This window comes from Lytechinus pictus, chromosome 7, assembly GCF_037042905.1.
Source record: "Lytechinus pictus isolate F3 Inbred chromosome 7, Lp3.0, whole genome shotgun sequence".
In the NCBI taxonomy this organism is placed as follows: Eukaryota; Metazoa; Echinodermata; class Echinoidea; order Temnopleuroida; family Toxopneustidae; genus Lytechinus; species Lytechinus pictus.
This window is the reverse complement of record NC_087251.1, coordinates 29301362-29324430: the sequence shown is the minus strand read 5'-3', so window position 1 is coordinate 29324430 and position 23069 is coordinate 29301362. Positions and strand designations below refer to the sequence as shown.

General features: G+C 36.5%; 1 protein-coding gene across 1 annotated transcript in view; it reads left to right on the top strand.

Moving 5' to 3' along the window:
- The window catches only part of LOC129264607 (WD repeat-containing protein on Y chromosome-like), a 37348-nt gene that overhangs the window by 8208 nt on the left and 6071 nt on the right, over positions 1-23069 (top strand). Inside the window, exons 3-14 of the mRNA XM_064101464.1 lie at positions 2153-2221; positions 3254-3322; positions 6128-6162; positions 6971-7136; positions 7793-7895; positions 8491-8575; positions 8980-9178; positions 9799-9917; positions 10398-10465; positions 10688-10836; positions 11209-11346; positions 11907-12260. Of these exons, the coding sequence (XP_063957534.1) occupies positions 2153-2221; positions 3254-3322; positions 6128-6162; positions 6971-7136; positions 7793-7895; positions 8491-8575; positions 8980-9178; positions 9799-9917; positions 10398-10465; positions 10688-10836; positions 11209-11346; positions 11907-12260 (1554 nt within the window). The remainder of the gene's footprint in view (positions 1-2152; positions 2222-3253; positions 3323-6127; positions 6163-6970; positions 7137-7792; positions 7896-8490; positions 8576-8979; positions 9179-9798; positions 9918-10397; positions 10466-10687; positions 10837-11208; positions 11347-11906; positions 12261-23069) is intronic.

The window sequence follows — 23069 nt, the reverse complement described above, 5'->3', positions numbered from 1 at the left end:
CTATTCACCAGTTATTACTAATATGGAGACAGCGGTGAGATACAAATTTTGCCATCAATCAGAATTCACCAGTTTTAACTATATGGTAGCAGTAGTGGGATAAAAACTCCTAACACCAATGACTATTCATCAGTTATTATATGGTGGCAGCGGTGGGATTGAATCTACCATCAATCACTATTAACCAGTTATTACTAATATGGGGGCAGCGGTGTGGAAACAAACTCCTATACCACCAATGACTATTCACCAGTTATTACTCATATGGTGGCAGCGGTGGGATACAATCTCCTACCACAAATGACTATTCACCAGTTATTACTCATATGGTGGCAGCGGTTGGATACAATCTCCTACCACAGTTCGATATTACCGATTGCTGACTCTTCACATGCACTCAAAAAAAGTACGATAATCTTTGAATCTTTAGCCATGCCACTCTGAGAGTGCAATATTTCGCACCTTTCCGGTTTGAAATAATAGAATTTAATCGTAGTATGGTATATAAAGGTGGCACCTTTCAAAGACACAAAGTTGAACCTTTTATTTTCTTATAGTGTATTGTCAATATGGTTCCAACAGTTACCTTTTAAATGACATAGTGGCAATCAAGTGTCATTTCGCACCCATTTTCATTGTTGGAGCAGCGGTGGGATACAGATTCCTGTTATAAAACGTTAAAACGCCCTTGATATGCTTATTATTGCCCTTATTTTATTTTTGAGATATACTAAACGACTTGCAACGTATCAATGCACCAATAACACTCACCATAATTCACGGTTTAGATCAGACATAAGCACAATTTTTGTTTTCACGTTGTGAAAAATTTGTATTTTTTTCCTTCTTTCCTCTTTAATATAAATCCTCTCTATTAACCATAATAGTGTGCTTTAATGGTCAATAATCTGCCACCCTCAGATTTTGTAAATTTCATTGTGGATCTAACACATTCAGATATACAGGTGTATAAACTGTGAATTTATTTACATTGCATGTAATTCACTGCAAGTTAACACGATTATATGTATTCACATTGTCATACCTGTATAAGTATTTTTGCCATCTCTTCCCCTTTCTTTTACTGAATTGACCAAATCAATAATCTGCCCAGTTCGATACTAACCACTGCGGTTAAATTATTTTGCTTCATGCTAAATGTATTGATTTGATTTCGAATGTTCAGGGTCATGTCAAGCAACCTATTCACAGACACAAAATATAATAGAAAGATTGGTATTCTCATCAACTTAGACTGCACTTTTATGGAGCATGTTCCCAACTCATCAAACTAAATTTACAGTTAATACTGCCACGATTAAAAAGTTTCGGGGGAAAGAAAACTTTTGCAATGGAATGAGGATGAACAAGTATGGATCAAATTCATATTAAGTCTTGACCAAAACTTGGAACGTATGAAGATAAATACTGTCGCATGTCTGCACTCTATTTACCGATAGTCTTATAGTTTCATGCCTAATTTCAGACTTTTTAAAATAATTTTTATGTCACCCTTCATTTATATGAAATATTTAGATCTTACACTTTACTAACTGCATTGTTGTCTCAACGACTCTTCTTTTAATTTACTGCAAGACATAGTCCTACGCATGATTCACATGTTTGCACCCCTACACATGGAGTCGTTCTTTATTCTATCATATAATTTTTCAAATTCAATAAATCAATAACTAGTATCTGTCTGACTTGATATTTCTTTACATGCTAAATGATATATCAGTTGATCTGTTTTTCAATATTACTTTTTTTTTGCAATTCAAAATAGTCATACCATGAGAATATAAGCCGGTTTTTAACTGACGTATTTCTTCTTCTTTTTTTTTTTTGGGGGGGGGCAAACTTTATAACAAAGGTAATTCCTGACATTAAATCTTGCCAGAAATAGCCGCATCAATATATTTTGAGTTAGAGAATGATTTTGTTACATCATAATTTGCAAATATAAATTCTATGATCAACTTTAGTATATGACCTTTGTGTAAAATTGATATCATAATAATATGAATGGTGAACAAAAAATGCAATTTTTAAAGTATTTAGGGGCATTTAGGGTGTTTATGTGAATGAGAGTGGCACTGTTGTTGATAGCAGAATGTTTTACATCATAATTCATTTTGCTTCTGTTTTCCAGGTGGACGACAAAGAACTGGCAATCGTCTTCATGAAAGTCGATGCAAACTGTGACGGCACAGTCGATTGGGTGAGTATTGGTAGATGATCATTACCATTAACGTATGAGAAAGTCTTCACGATTCACGACGCACGTGACCAACTGTATAACCCGTCTGCGCATGCGGGAACGCTTCCCAATCAGTCTTTCTGGTTTTCAAAACATTATTCTGTCGTATTAAAATGGGTCTGTAATCAGAGCATGATGGGACTCGATACTGAAACCCAATTATGTAACTTGCGTTCATATAACATTTACCAGAAGTGTGCAATACGACTGTTGCCTGAAGTGTACATTCACAGTTCCAGGAAGGTCCCATCATATGACGAGCTCGTTCCTGCTTTATTAATTGCTTTTTAAAAAGATGTTTTTTTTTAATATTTCTGTTTTTATTATAGATTGAAATAAATCACAAAATTTACAAATGACTATTAGGTGATTGCAAATTACATAAACACAAGTAAGTTACAAAAAAAAAAAAAAAAACCATAATAATAAAAAAAACCTACCCACTTATCCTCCCCCACCCCCCAAAAAAGGAATGTGGCAAAGTGATAACTTAATATCAGTGTTATCTAAACAAAGATAGGTGATTTGGTAAATAAAGTAGACAAAACAAAATATACAAGCTATGATTATAAAATGGTTTCCCAACAACTATTGATAGGATTAAAAAACACAACTGGTTATCCAAGACGACATAAATATGGAGGATTTTAAACGAACAAGTATATTAAGGAAACTGAGATTATTTATCCCATTGTTTTTTCGTGATCCCTCCACAATTCAGATTTTTAAAATCTCCTGTAATGTAAATATAAGTATGTTTTATTCCCTTTTGCATATTCAATACATCATTTGTGATAAACAAGTATCCTAACCAAACACACAACTACTATTTCTCTGCCCCTTAATTCTTAAAAAGTAAGCAAATTTGTATTTCGTTCTTTTTCGTCCTTACATAAAATGTAAATCCCAACGCATATTACCCATTATGTGGGATTTATAGTATCATCACCAATAAAGCGTGTTCTGTAATTTCCTTTTTATTGTTATCAACAGGATGAGTACTTATCTTACATGCTTCTTGAGTACCAGGAACGAGATCACATGAGTAACCTGTTCAAAGATGTAAGTACATATAATTTTACTTTAGATACACTGAGAGGTTCGGGGGGGGGGGTGGATATTTTACCCCCTTGATGGAACAAGGCTTGTTTCGAGTTTCAGAATCCAAGAACGCAACTAATAAACTCTGACGGATGAACGAAACCCGACTCAAATGAGTTCATATATTTTGATGTTAATTCGATTAAGAATTGCATTCCTAGAAATTTATTAACTATCATGACTAAATGTTGATAATTCATTATTAAAAATGCAACCAGTACGAATATTTAGGAATATCTTTGCTTATAAAATGGGCATTATGCATTAGTAATCACCGACGCATGGTCGGGCATGCATCCGGTAAATTTGCCACGCCTCCGGTAATTACTTATGCATGGCAAATTTACCAGATGCATGGCTACCCATGCGTCGGTAGTTACTTTTGCATGGTTGTAAAAAATGGATATTTGGCCAAAAATTCCACCACTCGATAAGACAAATGATACACACGTTTGTTCGTGCATCGGTATGACTAGTGAGCATGCGGTAACTATGGAAACTAGTCTAAACCCAATCGGCTGCGCCTCGTGGGTTTAAGAGTTCCATAGTTACATTATATGCTCACAAAAACCTTACGATGCAGTCTCATCAGTTCTGTGCATTATTTGTATACTGACAAATGATCCCAGTAGGGTTTTTGGCAATGTAGGCACATTAATTGGCCTGAATATTCTACAAGATAAAAACAATTATACGTTTTCTACATTTTCATGTCTATATTCAATAAACTATTTTTTTATCGTTCATATCTGCTACATATTCAGCGAGTAAGTAAACTCAGAATGTCGATATTTACAAATTTGCTGTGAATTATTGAACTATAACGCAGATTGGCTTGCTTTATCAAACGCTCATCATATTTTATATATTTAACTGCATTTCAAATCATTTTTTAATTTGAAAAATAAAGAAGAAGCTGCAAGAAACTGACATCTTTCTGCACAGTTTTAAACTGTATTTATCACTATTTAAAACCAGTGAATGTCAATTTCACTGAGGATGTCGATAACATAATGTGCTTCTTAATGAGGTTTCCATAACACCGCAAAATCTGGGGGAATGGGATATATCCTCACTTTATAAACTGTATATCCCACATATGTATATCATACATACAGTAATTATAACATTTATAAACAGAAGATGTTTTAAAGTGACCAACTCTCATCCACAGCCTGAATAAAGTATACGAATAGCCATTTGTATATATACACATTGGATTATGTCAATTTATCAAACTGCATGGTACGAACATTTTTTAAGAATTTAGTTACGTATGATTAAAACAATTGTGTAGTGGACCGTGAATTTAAACCGATTTGGTTTGGGCGATTTTTATAGTATTTGCTAGCGTGGGGTTCAAGCATGCCTCACACAAGGTCATTCATACACTGACATAACAATGCACCCTGCTAATTTTAATAGCCGCCATAAGTTGTAGTGGCTTGAGATCGGATTCATCTGTTGCATTCTAACGAGTATTGGGTAATTCGTGTTGATGACTGCAGTAGTTTCCATATATTGGACTTCTTATTCTCTAATGATCCATCATAGTGACCTGTACTCGCGTGTTTGGTTAAAAAATGGTACTGAGCATAAAAATCAGAAAGAAGGAGTAATGTGATTATGTATTTTTGACATGTTTCTGTAACAATTTCCGAAGTGCCTGTGATTCAGAATTATGATGAGGTTTAATCACCCTGAAACATATTCCGTTCATTGAAATGTTACGTTTCCTTTGTTTTTCTTGTCCTTATGTTATTAGACTGTGTCGTTCTTTTTGGTAACATTACTAATACTATCTAATCTACATGTACGTTTGCAGTGCTTTGCCGTGCCTTATAATCAGTATCCGTTTATCCGATAAATTATTTTCTTTGGGTTATGATGATCAGGGGACAGTTGCATGCAGAAAGAGCTACCATCAACTCTATACTTGATTTACAATCAATCAGAATCTCACGTTTGTGACTTGCCATTGATTATTTGTCTTTCTGCAACTGTCCCCTGCTTGAAAGTTGTCGACATGAATGGAGATGATTAGTGTGGAGATGGTGGGAGGGTGTAGTGATGATGGGAAGGTGAGGGGGGAGTCACAGGAATATCTGAAAGTTTTCTCCAGAATTTCTTACAAGAAAAAAATATGTGTTCCAAAGAAGACGGTTGCTCTCATATTCCCGCTTTGACTATAATTATAGATTTATATTTTAAAATATAAAATATTTTTCCCAATTTCATGTGAATAGATAAATTCGAGCAATGTGATCATCCTAGTGCATGCTCTAAAAAGGAGATAACCTTTAAAAGGGGCGCCGGAAGCGCGGGGGAAGGTGGTTGCCCAGTTTCTTTAAAACTTTATCCATTCCGTTTCTTTTATTTTTCTGCTTCCGCACATTTATTTCTTGCCAGAAGTATGGGTTTCCTTTACGCATAATTAACCAAGTCTTCTTTAGGGATTGACCGGTATTTGAACTTTCAACAAGGTCCGATAGCTAATAGCTTATAATTATTAATCGATATCGGTATCAATATATTTCTATATGTTATGTACTAATACAGCACAAAGTCTGTTAACACAATGACATAGATACCGAAAGCTTTAAGATACATCTGAAACTAAATGCGTCATTGTTACTGTGCTATGTATGTAAAAAAAAAAAATGAACAAGATAGTCCGAGTAACATTCAAATTACTAAGAAGTCATAATTTTTCTTTGCTAACAAGCTTATTTTACTGCATGTACTCTTTCTCTATCTTAAATCCAGATTCCGTTTCCTAAACCTCTGAAAAATATCCCAAGGTAAGGATATATTATTTCATGTATGATCAGTTTTTAAAGAGAGCATTTTATGTTCTGTTTTAATTTTCAATCTTACATCTTTTAAGGTATTTTCTTGTAATTAGGAACCCATGGAAGAAAGGTGATATAAATATCAAGAAATATAATTTTGAATATTTTCTTGACTTTCATGTATTTTATTTATGATTTTTATATGGAAATAAAACAAACAAACAAGGGCCAATCATTAGAGGGTGGATACGATGTCCTAAATTAATGAGGCGGGAGAATGGGAGGTATAATGATGGCACAGGTTAATTGAAATCAATGTTTATGATTGAAAATATATGTCCTGGATAATCGCAATAGATCCTCATATCAAACAGAAAAATATGGCATTTTTGTCATCTTTCTCATCTTCTTCTTCTTCTTCTTCTTCTCTATAAGTACAGGCCACCGTCTGGCGTATTGTCGTACTGTGAAGTACGACATCTAGTAAGTTCTCATTTTGAGAATTTATCCCATTTTTCAGACAGTTTGATGAATATATCAGCTTGTTCAAGAGATGGAGTATGTTGATTAATCGGCACAACTGACACTAGGCCCCGTTTGATAAAGAGTTTATAAACGATTTGGTAAATTTGCATTGCCATTATAATTCACTTAGGCAACGGCGCCTAGCATATGATTTACACAATAATTACTATAATGGCAAAAGCAAATATACATCCCTTAAAGGAAATGAAGATTAGGCTTAAAAGAAAACGCCATCTGAATGATAATTCAAAAGTTTATTTATATATCTTTTTATGTTTTCCCATTTCGTCAGCAACCATCGTGACGTGATTGCTAAGATTGGTTTTTATCAAACTATCAACCTTCGCCATGGTGGAATCGCTGATGAAGGCGAACATAATGGAAGGCATATCTCAGTCAGCAAAGAAGGCACTATCAACTTCTGGAACATGGAGATGAACCTCCTCAAATCAGTCACGGTCTGTATAATCTCCCTCTGTCCTTTGCTTTGTAATACTACCAGTTTTTGATTGATTATCATGATTTTCTTTATCTTCTGGTGATCATCATCGACAAATTCGAATATCACCAACGTCACTTAAGTTGTCACTGTCAACACTACTACTCTCAGCACCAACTGACATCATCATCACCATCGCTATCGCCATCGTCATCTTCATCATGGATCACCACCATCATTATCATCATCATCACCACCACCACCACCACCACTACCACCGCCATAATCATCATCATCGTCATCATTAGCATCATCATCATCGCCTTCATCATCATCACTATCATCTGCGATCATTAGGCCTACCGACACTTCCACTTTTACCTTTATTTGCAAGCTAAAACTGGTTCTTATTAGTGAAATCATGTTTATTCAGACCTAAGTTTTGTATTTTCCACATTCGATTTAAGGAGTTTTGTATCGTCCACATTCGATTTAAGAACTGAAGAAAATCACATTCCACTTGTTTCGTTTGTTTGTCATAGACAATTTCGTTAGATTGATAAACATATTCTACTTTATCTGAGCATTTCTGAAATTCTGAAATAAATCAAGAATCTGTTTTGGAGGTGCTAAAAGTTAATGTTTATTCTTCATGATTGTTCTATATCACAACAGTTGGAGCTGCCTCGAGAAAAGACTAAACCAATGTGGCTTACAGATATGATATGCATGCCAAACGTCAACATGATTGCTATATCATCTACCGAGAGAGAAATCAGTAAGTTTCTGTAATCATGATTCCGTATAAGAATTTTGTATCCAAAAGAATTAGACACTTCAAGATGTCAATAATTTTTTAAGATGTCAATCGTTTGAGAAGCTAATTACAGATTTTGATATGTAACATTATCTTTCGTAAAAATAGGGGGGCTATCTTCTTTAACTTTAACTACTTCTTCAGCAAGAAAAGAAAATAACAACAAAACAATGAATAGTTTATTTTCAAAGACACTGTACGAAATGAAATTGACTGAAAATAGACTCAATATTTACGTCGATATCACCGACTTCATTTTCCAAGATTGTAACTTTTCATCGGTGTATTTTGGTAAAGCTAACCATTAGCTTTGTTTATAAGACCTCTTTAAAAAAAGGGAATCCCTCATGAAATGCTGAAAAATAAATCTGAAACACATCTTCAGAGCAACTTTGGATTGATTCGTATTAGAATATGGGCTAGTTCCCTTCATTAGCCTACTCCCTAACGGATCTGAAAACAATTACTCAACTTTCATCTCAGTTATCCTCCTCAGATAGCAATGGTTCGATCGTCCAATCTTTTGATAAACATATATTTCATCAATCTGATACAGGTTTCTTTGATGTCAATGCAAGTAAATGTGACAAATGTTTCCAAGTGGCTGGTTTGGAACACTGCGCACTCACCATGGATTACTGGTAAGAAAGTCTCTGAATTATCAATCGAAAATCTATAGGAGATGGGGTAAATTGGGCACTGACACCCCATGCAATATTAGAGAGTCTAAATGGTAAAACAAAATTAAAAGAACGAGAACTATTGAAAGGTTATCTTGATGAAAAGCCAAAGAAGCGACATGCATTAGAAGTTTTTAAAAAGGATACGATATCAGCCCTTGCCTGGTTGTCATCAGATGCTGTTTTTTATTTTCTTTGAATATAATTATGTAAGACAGATTCACTGTAATTACACTGTGCAAATCACTACAAGAAGAAGAAAATGAACAATGAGAATACAAGAAATAAAAACAATAAAATGCTAACACGATAGAATGGCTGACAAATCCAAAACTCGTGATTTTTTTTCATGGCTACTTATTTAGGTTTGATCCTCGCAATATGAACAAAGCGGTTCTGGTATTCGGTGATGCTGGTGGTGGTGTATACTGTATCGTGTTTCAAGAGGCTCTGGGTTCAGCTCTCTTCGGATCACAGAACGCCAAATCAGTGGGCTCCAGGAGAGTACCATTCCAGGAACTACTCAAAGGTCTTGTCAAAGGCATCCAGGTTCTAAAATTTTCGGTACGTATATCCCATTACCTCAAAGAAGCAATTTCATCGAAGTCAATCTGCATTCTCGATAATTAAGCATTTTGTAAAAGCAATTGATAAAATGTTTGCTATGAAATAAAAATACAGTACAACAGTTTGCATATTTATTTATTCTATTTTATTTATTCATATATTCATATTCCTCGAATTCTCAAAGCACATGTCATAATAAATCATTTACAGTAGAATATACATCATCTGCATATGCAGTTTTGAAACGTACCAATAAAATGAATAAAGGTGGAGGGGCCTGCTAAAAAGCAAAGCTTGTAAGATGTAGATCCCTTATCGAAATTATATAAGGGTAATATTATGATATAAATATAGTAAAATAATCAGCAAAATTCTATAAATCAATATAGATATAAACACTGTAACACGAATGTATATACACTATATACAAAATTATATATATATAGGCTATTCATTTTGAAAATCTTTGATTACGTGGGGATGAAACATCTTCTATTGGCAATTTAAAGTCAGTTTTAATAATTTCCTGTAAATATATGAATCTTAGGCTATATTGTTTTTCATGGCTGTCCAGTCCACATTCTATTCACTTTTGTTGCGATCGTTTCTATTCTCAGCCTCTTCATGAAGATTGGGTTCGGAAAGTGAAGTATTGCTGCAATCTAAATTCGTTTGTATCGTGTGCCACTACAAACGATACATCGATATTCATTGGTGATTTGGACAGGAAGAAATCGTAAGTCACGTGCCATTCCTTTCACCCTTTTTTTCATTATGAAGCAATTCTCTTGTATTTGGGTAATTTCTGCACCTATTGCCAGATTGATGACTGCATGAAGTCGTTGGCGTTCATGTAATTTCTTTATACATATGTATCATAACAATCAAAAGGGAAATGGCTTTTACTTCATTTTCTTGTCAAACATTATAAAACGTTATTTATAACGTTAGCAGGTGATAATAATGGTTTTAATGTGAAATAATTGTTCTATCTTTCTGGTTTGAAATCTTCATCAGTCCATCAGGACTCCTTCCTCAAATCCCCAGTAAAAACAAAGTTTCAGAAGAGATGAAATTAGAAGACTACTATATCGGTGAAAGAATACTGTGTTTATTACCAATAGAATGTAGAGAGATCTATGAGCACTGATTTTTTTCATGAACCACATACTCATTTTCTGAACTATTTTGTTACTTACTCATACTTTTATTCAAGTGGCTCATTCTTCAAGATCCGTAAAGGCATCCTTTGCTTCGACTATGACAAAGACTCAAATGTAATCGGTAAGTATAAGCTGAATATTATTAAAAAAAACATTATCTTCTTTGAAATTATCTTCTTTATTTCATTTTACCATTTAGTTAAGTCCTATACTTGACACTCTTATCAAACGAAATTACTGTACAACCTGTGAAGTGGGTTCATCATTACCAGTAAATATATATCACCAAATTATCAGAAGGAAAAGGAATCTTCACACTTTTCGCTCTTTTATTTCTGTTCAGTGACTGGAGGGATGGACCGATCGGTAAGAACATGGAATCCTTATGTGACGACCAAGGCGACTTCAGTGATGAAGGGACACACATCAGCTGTCGTACACGTGGTCATCAATACCCAACATGGCCAGATCATCAGCGTTGGAAAAGACAAAGTATGTTCATCAATAAATCATCAAAAAATTCCATTCTATAGGCCTCCCTCCCCGATTCCCAGTTTCCTTCATAAAAGCAACGTGATGATGACTTTTTTAGTATTAAACAAACACTTTTTAAATATATTGAATCATAAGAAGTATATCTATATCCTGAATATAATGAAAAACGTCACCATATAGAGGCCATTTTTATCTAATTCTACCGGGAGATGTTTATCTTGCTAAATTGTATTAATCGCTTACGAATGTTGAATTGTATTTGGTAAAAAGCCTGTACTATGTAAACTAAAGACAAATAACTTAAACAATCAATCAATATATCAGCATATCTCATTGATTATTATTTTCTGTCACTTCTGAATGTAACAGGGTATCAAGGTATGGGATATGAGAGACCAAACATGTCTTCAGAACATCAACCCTAGGAATATTAACCTTGGACCACACGCAATCAGCTCAATATGCTTCCACGCCAAGACTGGATCACTTATACTAGGAACAAATCAGGTAACCATATAGACTCTATCATATCACTGCTTTCCTAAAACTTATTATTTTTATTACAAAATATGAAATACTGTTTACCAGGTCATTTTGCCATGATGATCAAGTTTGTAAGTAGAGGAGGTATGATGATGATGACTCATATCATTTGAGGGGCACCGTTAAGTAACAGACCCCTCCAGCAGAGTTAGAATTTGCTTGTCTGGTAAAAAAAATCCGGAAAAGTGGATCTTCAATGAAATCATAAAGAGCTCCAGACTTAATGATGGAAGGCAGTTCTGTTTGTACGTAGTGAAGACAATGGGTGGTTTCAAACTTTGGGGAGCATATAGGCTTTGCAGGTTGCAGCATATGCTTTGACTGGTGTATGACAGTTCCTGTTGTAGCTGTAGTGATCTTAGTTACTGGAAAGGAGAAGTAATAAAGTTTTATTGTTGACACTTCGTTAAAATAAGGGATTATCAAAGAAGTGTCCCTTGAAATAAGTCAGCCATATAACCTGTCAATGTATGTAATCTTGGTGCCACCAATAATTGATGATATTCCATATAATTGATTTCCAGCTTGCTTTACTCGAACACAAGTGGGAGGTTGAAGGTGATGAAGATGAGATGACGTCACACAATCGACCGATCACCCACTGTCTATACAACAGCCTCTTCAACCAGGTGGTCAGTGGATGCCATGATTCTGTGGTCTGTGTCTGGGACCTGGCAACGGGTACCAAGACCATTCAGTTCTCAAATGCCCACAAGTACATGGAGAAGGGCGTGGAGAAGTGCGCAGAGATCACAGCGATGACCTTTGATCCCACCGGGCGTCGTCTGGTCACAGGAGGCAGGAATGGAACGGTCAAGATCTGGAACTTCAACAACGGTGCCTGCCTCAGGGAACTGGAGACATTTGACAACCTTGAGGTAAACAAAATCTTCTCAAAAGTAAAAGTAGATTTATTGTAAAATATTTTTAATAATAATCAATTTTTGGTTCAAATTTATCGATAATAAAATAATACTTAAAAGGTCAAGTACCTGTAGGAATCAGGGGAGCAATTCATTAACATTTTTTGTCCGACAAGTTGTTAGATCTGATATCTTTCCCTGGTTTCAATTCGCTGAGAAGCAAAGGTTTCTGACTCTTACATGGTCCTGTCGGATGACAGCTTTTATCTATCAAGCCCTGTGTAAGGTTCTTTTGAAACTTCACATCCCGGAATGCTAACAACTTGCGAAAAAAAAACATTGTGCTGTTCCTTAAAGGTAAATTGTGACATTGGTTTATTTCAAAACTTTCTTTTAGATTTCACTCTTCGCTTTTCAAAATACTCATAAACAAGTTCTGAGTCCATAAAATGTATTGCATTGGCCAAAAGAACTGTTTTTATTCTCAAAAAAATATATAAAGAAGAGAAATTTTGCCAAGTGAGCTTTCTTTTGATGCAGATTTTGAAATTGATATAAAAAATGAAGAGCGCCACCTTGAGACCAAATGACATCAATACCTGCTCATGAATATTCATATCCATCGCCTCTGCGCTTGTCTCACGTGCCGATCTGTATACCGGCTATACAGTACAGTATCGGATTGAACGGCGGAGTCTGTTTGCGACTTTTTCATTCATATCCTGTAGGAGCGTGTGCATTCGCGCAGTCCCTCGACGGCAAATTAAATAACTTGGAAACAACCAAGGAACTTTTTTAAATGACCATCATAATAATTGTGATGTTATGCACGTTGTTTTTCAAATCGCGGAGAATAGGTCCTACGTACATCTTGATATCTGGGCAGAGTACCAGGTACCGAGAGACGGCTTCCTTCCCTTTCCTTGCTTTTCATCTTTGCTTCGTTTCTCTAGCTGTATTTTTTTTTTCTTTACTTGTCCAGGGTATGAAGGGAGGGAGAATTATGGTTGCTTGTGAAAGGGCTATTCTTATTTTTTTTCCCGTTTTTTTATATCTATTTTATAATTATATTTACATACGCATTTTTGTTTCGATTCCGATTCACTGAATTGTTATCAATTTCTTCAGGTTCTGTATTTTGATTTGTTCATTATTATAACGTGTTGTAACATTTTTTTTAAAGGACAAGGAAATCATTTTGTATTGAACTAGCTTTGCCGCCATTCTTCATTATTTTGCTTTGTGCGTTATATAGGCCTATAAGATGCTCTTTCTCTTCCAGTGATTATTTGTCAATATACTGCCTCAATGTATTTATCACTAAAAAATGAAAAATACCGCGTGGCCTATGCCTTTTTTTTTAAACAATATATTCTGGGGCGGATCCAGCTTTCACTAATAACGGGGCCGGGGTGAACAATATTTTCATCCACATTTTTCCCGATCGATCGGCAGCTCAAAGCTAGTTTTTGTTGGAATCTATAGTCGTAACAGTACTAAACCCTATAAAAAATGCGAGCGTGAGGTATTATTTTCGGACTGTGTATTGTGTCCTGAAAATTGATCTGAGCAATATGATCATTAAACAAGATGCACACTGACGGATAAGGTGCTCAAAAATTTGAATAAGTAAAGGCCTATTTAGTTCCCTTGTTCGTTTTACTATAAGCCCTTCAACAATGTTTCCGTGTTTTGTATTACATTGATCAGTTAATATTTCTTTATGTCTCATACTATTTCGATATGAATTATACCTTGTCATTGCTTGTTACTATGATTTTATATACTAATAACTCTGAACTTGTGAACCTGTTTAACCATGACTGAATGAATAAATCAATAAATGAATTGGTATAGATGAATAGATGTTCCATCGAACAGGCAATGCGAACACAAAGCGCGGGCTAAATTGTTTTTATACATGTGTAGTGACATGATTGGCTCCCACCCCTCCCCAAGTCTGAATTCCCCTCACCTTTTTTTATTCATTCTTCCTCTTATATTTTGCCCCCCCCCCCCCCTCTGCTTTCGTTCATATTACTTTGCGCCGCCAATATCGGGGGGGGGGGGGGCGTAACGTCGGCCTCCTGGATCCGCCTATGATACCGGTGCGTAGGTCTGTATGTTATAACCATGTAACATCGATCCCCCTCCAAGTTTCTCTTTGCATTTTTCTTTTCAACTTGTTATGGTAGTATACTGAACAAGAACAAGTATGACGTCTCCTAGGTGCCTCTCCCTCCACCCACTCCTCCTCGGTCCGCTGCATGTGCTCGGATAATAAAATTACGTACTTATCATGGTGATATATATATAATAAAATTGCAAATTTTATTGCAAAAACTGCATTACTCGTGAATTTGTGTTTCGCATTTCTGATGTCTTATTAAATATATATATATATATTCGAGGACATACAGCTAGGCGGAACTATTTGGGGGAAGGGGTCTTCCATCTCTGTGTGATTCCGAAGTTCCGATGATGGTTCAGAGAATGTACTTCATGCAAAATCACGTTTTGGCATGACCTCTCAGCGCTGGGCATATCGACGGACAAAAAAATGCAAAAATGTGATGGATCGAAATGGTAAAAAATATATATTTTAAAGAAAACCATCGTTATAAAATGCAGTCATACCAACATATTTTTGTTAATACCAGTTTGAACTTAGATAAAAATTATAACCCGAGGCTATATTAGCAGCAGGGGCGGCGGAACCGGGGGGCGGCAGGGGCACTTAACCCCCTACATAAAAAAATCCCAGTAGGAAAAAATGCCTTTTTTAAATGGAGAGTGCACTTATTTCAAAATGATGTTCATGAATGTCCCTTTTCAAAATAAAATACCCTTTTTGAAGTCAAACGATACATTTTAGGTTGGAAATCACAAAATTTTTGGCTCGCGCTTCGCGCCCACATCATTTATTTTTTAGGAAGGCACTCACTTTGTTTTGGTTACAACTTGTGCTTATAATGTTCAATTTTCAGGTTTAAATGTCACAAATCTTCAGCTCGCGCTTTCCGCTCGCATCAAAGGTACACATTATGTTCTTGGTTTCAAACTGCTTAGAATATCCAGTTTTCAGGTTGAAATATTACAAATTTTCGGCTCGCCGCGCTTCGCATCAATTATTATTTATTAAGACACACAATTAAGTTCTTGGGTTAAAAAAGTGCTTAGAATGTCCAGTTTTCTGGTTGGAATATCGCGCTCGCGTCCATTCTTCAATTAGATGCACATCTTTTTCATAACAAAATTGCTCGGAATGTTTGATTTTCATGTCTTATTAGTCATGTTAGTACAAGCAATGTCTAGAATTTATAGCTCGCGATTTGCGCTCTTAACACCTCGCAAGAATGCTCTTTTAACAATAATTTGCGCGATTTGACCAAAAAGCGGCGAGTTTCACAACTTCAGATTTGAAAATGTTCAAACTGCTTGCTTGCTACGCTCGCTCCCGGAAAAATAAAGCCTAAATAGATATTTTATCAATCAGAAAAGACTTTAAAAAGGTTTTGCTCAATTAATTACTACAAAACGCACAACTACTTAACACAGATGATAATCTCATGGTGACAATATAAGTTTGCATAAAAAATGCAATTTTTTGCATATAAGTGCCTTTTTTCGCTTTGTCCCCCCCCCCCAAAAAAAAAAAAAAAAAAATGAAAATACGTTCCGTCGCCTATGATTCCGTCACCTATGGCACTCGCTGGTATTTGAATATATCATCATTTCCACCCTCTCAAAGAAAGCAGACTTACTTTTGCCCTTTATTTTGCCCACAATGGAACTTACAGGAAAGCATATCAAACAGGATGCAAATGGAGGTCTATTCAGCCGGACGTTATTATACGCTTTGGAGTTTGGATTCTTGTTTGCCTAGAAAACGTAAAGTATTTCAAGAGTTTTTATATTTTCATTACATCTTTGTCCTTATTTCTCTATATCCGTAGCTCTACCATGCGCGTATTCGGGGGCGCCAAAATAGGGAGAAAAGGGAAGGAAAGAAAAGGGGTTGAGGAATTGCTGTTTGACATGGGGGGGGGGGTGGATGCGCCGAATTGATGTTCAACCTAGAGTATGTATATAGCGGGTGCCGAATTTATGTTTTGCTTAGGGGCGCCGAATTGATGTTCGACCTAGGATGTGCCAAATTGATCTTCATCCTAGGGGGGGGGCGAATAAATGTTTTACCTCGGGGCGCCGTATAGATGTTCGACATAGGGGCACCGAAGGGCACCGAAATGATGTTTAACCTTGGGGATGGGGCGCCGAATAATTATTTTTCCTATATACGGTTGTCGAGTTGCTGTTTGACATATAGGGGCGCCGAATTGATGTTCAACCTAGGGGGTGCCGAATGGATATTCACCACACGCCAATTTGATATTTGTCTCGGTGCATCAAATTCAGGTTCAATTTACCTAGGGAGGGGAGGGGGTGCCAAACTCATGTTTGCTCCCATCAATTACCAATCATGTTCATGATTACCAAAAGTGCCTAGAAAGTCCTAATTTTAGATCAGAATATAAAAACAAATTCATCCTACTCTTCGCATTAATTGTTTAGTAAGGTGGCGATCCTGTTCATGGTAAGATAAGTGCTTAGAATGTCTGACTTTGTATCAAAATATATAGATTTTTATTCAGCTCGCGCTTCGCGCTCGCATAAACTGTTTTGTTACTGATCATCCTTTTCATGATAACCGAAAATGCTTACTCAAATGTCCAAATTTTAGGTAAGAATATGAAAAAAATTTCATCTCGCTCTTTGCGGACGCATCAATGTTTAGTTAGATGACAATCCTGTTCATGATTACCAAAAGTGCTTAGAATGTCCACATTTTAGGTCAAAATATCAATCACTTTTTAAGCTCGCGCTTCGCACTCGCACAAATTTACGAGGTCAGAATATCAAAAAATTTGAACTCGCGCTTAGCGCTCGCATTAATTATTTAGCTATATACCCATCCTGTTCATGGTTATAAAAAGTGCTTATGATGTCCAGTGTTGGATTGGGAATTCAAAAATTGTCAGTTCGCACTTCGTGATCGCATAAAATGTTGATAGATACTCATCCTGTTCTTGATTGCCAAAAGTGCTCATAGATTTTTTTCCCCTCAAATTTTAGGTCAGAATATAAAAAAAATTCAGCTCACGTTTCGCGCTCGTATCAATAATAATTGTTTAAATAATTCATATACATATCATGTTCACGGTTGCAAAAAGCGTAGAATGTTTGATCGGAAAACAGATGAAAATATCCCCCTCCCCTATTGGCGAAAGCTGGATCTAGCCCCGGTTAAGAAATTACAGCTCCCGCACATAATTTTAGTATGGTCTACCACTCTGATGAAAAGTTGAACTAAATTGAAACCCCAAAACGCTTAAAAATTCTATGCTTTCTGGTCGCATTTATTCTTTTCAAGAAGTGGATACAACTTTGATCTTTTTTTACATGGACACACTATGGACACATTAAAAAAATGGTCTTCGATTGCCTTTTTCACGTGGTTGTGGAATAAGACAATTCAAAATGCATTTAGGCACTTTGATTGCCTGAGTGGTCGGGTCGGGGTGCAATTTTCCGAAAAGTTCACAGGGGCGCAAAAATAGTGACCCCCTCGTGGTGCAAAATCCTGGATATGCGCATGTCCGTCGGGCATCGTTTCCACTTTTGTACCTCTTTATCTATACCGGTGTGATACTATATAAGTCCATGGATCAGTTTACTTCCATTTCGTCTGATGCCAAATCGTCAAATTGCCAACTCGCCTACTATCATTAAAGTCTACCATAATTATGTTCATCCACTATCGTCTAGTAACCAGTTGGTCCAATAGCCATTCAGTCCATATACCATTTGGTCTAATTGGACAACGTGCTATTGTGCAAAATGAATGAAAATGAATTGGATACTGGACCAAATAGTTGTTCGACGAAATATTGATGGACGGAATGGATATGGACTAAATTAAATCAGACCATGTGGTGAGTGCAAGTTGGCACTTGGCAGTCGACGACTAGGCCACTAAATTGAACTTGTCCGAGTGTGCCATAACACCTAAACTGCAGGCTTTCTCATATCCGATACCCCCCCCCCCCCCATCCCCGCAGCCCCAAGAAAGGGAAGGGGGGCATGGAGGAGAGAGAAGAAATAAAGAAAGAAGTAGATTGTTGAAAGGGAATCAAAATAATATGAATCAAAGGGAATGTAAACGCAATATCATACTCTGTTTGAATCGCTTCTCTTTTATGGAATTTATATTTTGAATAGATCGTTTCATTTCAGTCTTTCTCATTATTTTACTTTCAACCCTGTATTTCATCAGCTTTACTATCACGTCCCATCCTTGTTTCACCACCCATGACATTACGTAATTATCATTTTATTATTATCATGTAATGAAATTCATACTGTGTTTACACGCTGCATCTGCTGTCAGTTTGACTACCTTGTAAATATTTATTTACAAGGTAAAGCTTATTTCCAAGGTAATATTTATTTACAAGGTAAAGCCTATTTCCCCACTGGAAAATAGCTTTAGAGCTTTCGTGGGTCATCCTGTGTAAGCCTGTTGTTTTTAATGCTACTGTATATATATTATGGTGACTTGCGAAATAAAACCAATCAATCAATATTTTTTGACGATATCCAGTTGAAATCAGTGGCGTTCAAAATAATGGGGAAGGATTGGGGCTATATGGATTCCCAAATTTGTCACGGCCAATACAAAAAGAAAGCGAGAAGGGGAACTAATATCTGAATATTATGTCAAAATCTATCACCGATAAAAAATGATTTGTGCCCGACACATATATCTGGCCCCTTAATTCATATATTTTACGTTTATTATTTACGCCAATAGTTCAAGCAAGGTTCCTAACATCTTTCTGTATTTTTCGATGTTTACACAATTCCTAGCCTTGGGTTGGGGGTTGTGTGTATTCCTTATGTTCGCATTTTTTAATGTTATTTTTCTATTTATTTCAATATTATCCTCTCCAACTTTATTATGGTATGACTATTCAAGGAATTATAATTACTCGTTTGCTTGCATGCTCCATGACCGCTTTGCCTTCACTCCGGGGGGGGGGGGCACTTACATTGACGAGTGGATACCATGCGCGACCCCAAAAACACGTAAAAAGGATGTCTTTTTGTCAAAAACACAAAAATATTAAAAAAAGGGTATCTATGTTGCTAGGAAAGCTACGTGTTTAGGGTAATATTTTCGGGGATGATGAAACAAAATTAAAATGTTTTATAAAGGATGTCCTTTTTGCCCCAACACTACGTGTTTAGAGTCCGACTTGCGCGAGTTGTGGAAGGTGCATGGGGCCGTACTAAACCAAAATAATGATGTGTAAAGGTAAAACCAACGACCGACGGACCCGACATAACAATAAAATATCGCTGTACTTGTTTAGGGGTTCATTTCGGGAATACTTGCCAAGAGTATCGTTTTGTTTCCAATACTTGTTAAGGGTCGGTTTGAGACGCCAATACTTGTTAAGGGGTGCAGTTTGAGAATATGGAAAATACGTGTTTGGGTGCTTTTCGAGACCCCATGGTCGCGCATGGTATCCACTCGTCAATGGAAGTGCCCCCCCCCCCCCCCGGCCTTCACTTCTCTCAGTGCGTATTCAGAACTATTACTGTATTCTCATTGATCCCCCTGGAGTTGTAAAAAACCCATAAAGGCAAAATATTATATTTTCATCGGCAGCACATGTGCATTACATCATCATAAATTAAGTACATCAGGGTCCATGATCAGAAAAAGCGTATACCCATTAAACCTCGCCAGATGGGGCTTGCCCCAAAATAACAATTTTATTTTTGTCTCGTTTCGAAATTTCATTTTTATTTTGGCTGCTATATGCTTCAAGCACATATTTGCTTACTGTATATAGTTTGCCTATGCATTTTACTCATTATATATATATATTTTTATATATTGTATTTCTCCAGTCACTACATATACGATTGTCACTTGTATTATGTCTCAAGTATTGTAAATTTGTTTTGTATATTATTCCAATAAATGCAAAAAAATCCTGCAAAAAAAGCCACATCACCACATAGTTGAACCATTCCAACTATTTATACGATCAATACGATCGTGCATTATTTTCCATGTAGGCAGCTCCCCCTGGAATTCTGGTATAGGTGTCGAATTTGATAAATGTAGGAAAATTACCAACATTTTGTATTGGAACCTTTTTTAATGTTTTTCTTTTGCTTTGTCAAATTTTCCTCAGCACCGCCACCAAAAAAAAAATCGTGACAGTGTGAACTTGGCACTTTTTTTTCAATCATAAAAAATGATTATATTATTTTCCCGCATGAGTTTTGAAATATTGACACGTACGCCAGAATCTCTTTGGTCCTAATATGAAGCATAAATTTCCACGTCTATAAAACAACAGTTGTCATTCGTTTTTCCTATAGTTATAGCAGGGAAATGGGAGTTACAATTCCATTGATAAATAAGTCTAAAATGTTATGCCAATCAAGATGCAAGTCCCGGATGCAAGTAATGTCTTTGTCCTGCTCATGTCGCAGTCATTCACATTTTTTCAACGGTTGAACTGCTCGTGCACACTCTGTATGCGTATAGGCCTTTCCCGGAGGCCTTTCTTCCTCTCATTTGTTGCTATAAAATTTCATCTTTTTATCAATTCTTTCTACTTGTTTACTGTCTATGAAGGGGTAGCAAGTTGATCTCCCATGGGGTGCCCCTATCTATTGCTGCATCATTTGTATCCATTTCTCTTTGACCATCCATTTCTTGGGAAAATACATCAATTGGATGATCCATTTATATATGCCTATCCATCCATTCTTTCAGTCATCCATCCACCGGTCGTGCTGATGGTTTGATTATAGCATGGACCTGATAGGTCCATGATTGTATAAAGTATAAAGCGCCCTACTATATCATTATAGGCTACCCCCACCCCCTCCCCATACTACATAAAAACTCGGCGACCCATGTACACATTTCAAAGACGTAATGTACATGCACAATTCCCTTGTACATGTTGCACCTTGCTGCTTCTCCAGGTTTGCTTAGTCTTCTTTCACATACGTTGTTGCACTTTGCCCCACGGCGTGCCTTGTAAAGTTCTGTTGTAAGACTCTACATGCTGGTCGGCCCTGGAAATCACAACTCTGAAGCACCGCGCAATACTCAACTTCTCATTTTTCCATATCTCGATGCAAGCTTTCTTGTGTGGATGCAAAAATAAGAGTTTTCCCAGAAATCTTGTCCCTGACGTCATGTCTGCCCCCCTCATTTTTTGACTCATGACGCCTTTACTCTGCTTGTTCGACCTTGAGCCGTTGGTCCCCTGGTTGCTTGCTCACAGGCATTCGTGCTTTCTTAGCAGTCAGGTAAAAACCTCGGCAACAGAAATAACAGAAATTAGCAACTTGATGCGTACGTTGGTCACATTCATGCTATCACGGTCTACACAATGTAGACTACACGTACGTACTTCGCATCAACAGGTTTCTCAGCTCACCTTTTGACCTCGCGAGTTCAATCTAAACAAACGAAGAGTAGTCAAGTGTTGCATTGGGTTATAGGCCTATATTTAACCCTGCATTGGGGTTTCATCTTCGTTATGTTAATAGCTCTATGGTTTTACTATAGGCCTATATTTAACCCCGTATTAAACAAACCCTGTTTTATATCGTAGAACCCGCCCTGAAAGTAATCGTTTTTCTCTTCGCCCTTTCCCTTTCTTCATGCTTGGCTGTAGACAGAATGGTGGTGGCCGTCTGTTTAGAGTTTTAAATATTTTTGGTTTAACTTTTTTTTCCAATTTCTCCTCTGTACTTTGCGATCGAGTGGAGCCAAATAATCTGAAACTGACTGAAACATTCAGGAAAGATTAAAAAAACACCAAAATATCAAATTAGGGTATGTTGTATTCAGATCCCTTTATAACAGCTCTCCTGATTCTCTTTCACTAATTCACTTCTTTCTTTCTTCTCTCTCCTCCCTCCCCCTTTCCTCGCTCTGGTTCCCGTATGTAGCACGCCAAGCTATACATGAAGGGAAAAGGTGCATAAAAGAGCTACAATCCACATGAATAAAGATCAAACTCGGAACTCGGCCCTTGCCCATCTCTGGGATTCTCGTATCTCTTTTAGTCTTGGAGTATACTTTCAGATTCATGACATAAGATTCCGAAAGCAAGCCGTATTGGGCAATCCTTTGCTTCGTCATTCACGTCAGATATTCAACGTGTCTGAATCCCTTTTCACGCGTACGATACAATCATGAAACTACTAGTATCCTGTGTGTGCAATCGCTAATAGTGGATTATATCTGAAACTAATGCAGAGCGCAAGCATGTCGCTAGCCGCCTAGCATCGGCTCATTGAGCTTGCACGCACCGTTCGATGTTTGCTTTCTACTCAGCTACACACACAGTACTGCACTTTGTTGATACGATGATTTCTTGATACTGCGCATGCACCATGACGTATTTCATCAATATGCATGAGGTCGTAATGAATATGCATGATTCGAACGGTGTTCTAATATCAATTTATTTTTTAACCCGAGAGGGCGTCAATAAGAAAGTTCAAACTTATATCGTTTAACCGATCAAGTCATAATATATGTTTTACCCCTCAATATCATGAAAATAGAAAAGTTATGCAAGTTTCTTTTCCGTGATAAAATAGAGCAATAATATAGGTATTTAATGAATGTAATAATTTCAAAATTGATTCATTGCCCTTGTCTGAGATCAACCAATCATACACTATACCTTTAATCAACATGTAGTGGTGTCATATGTT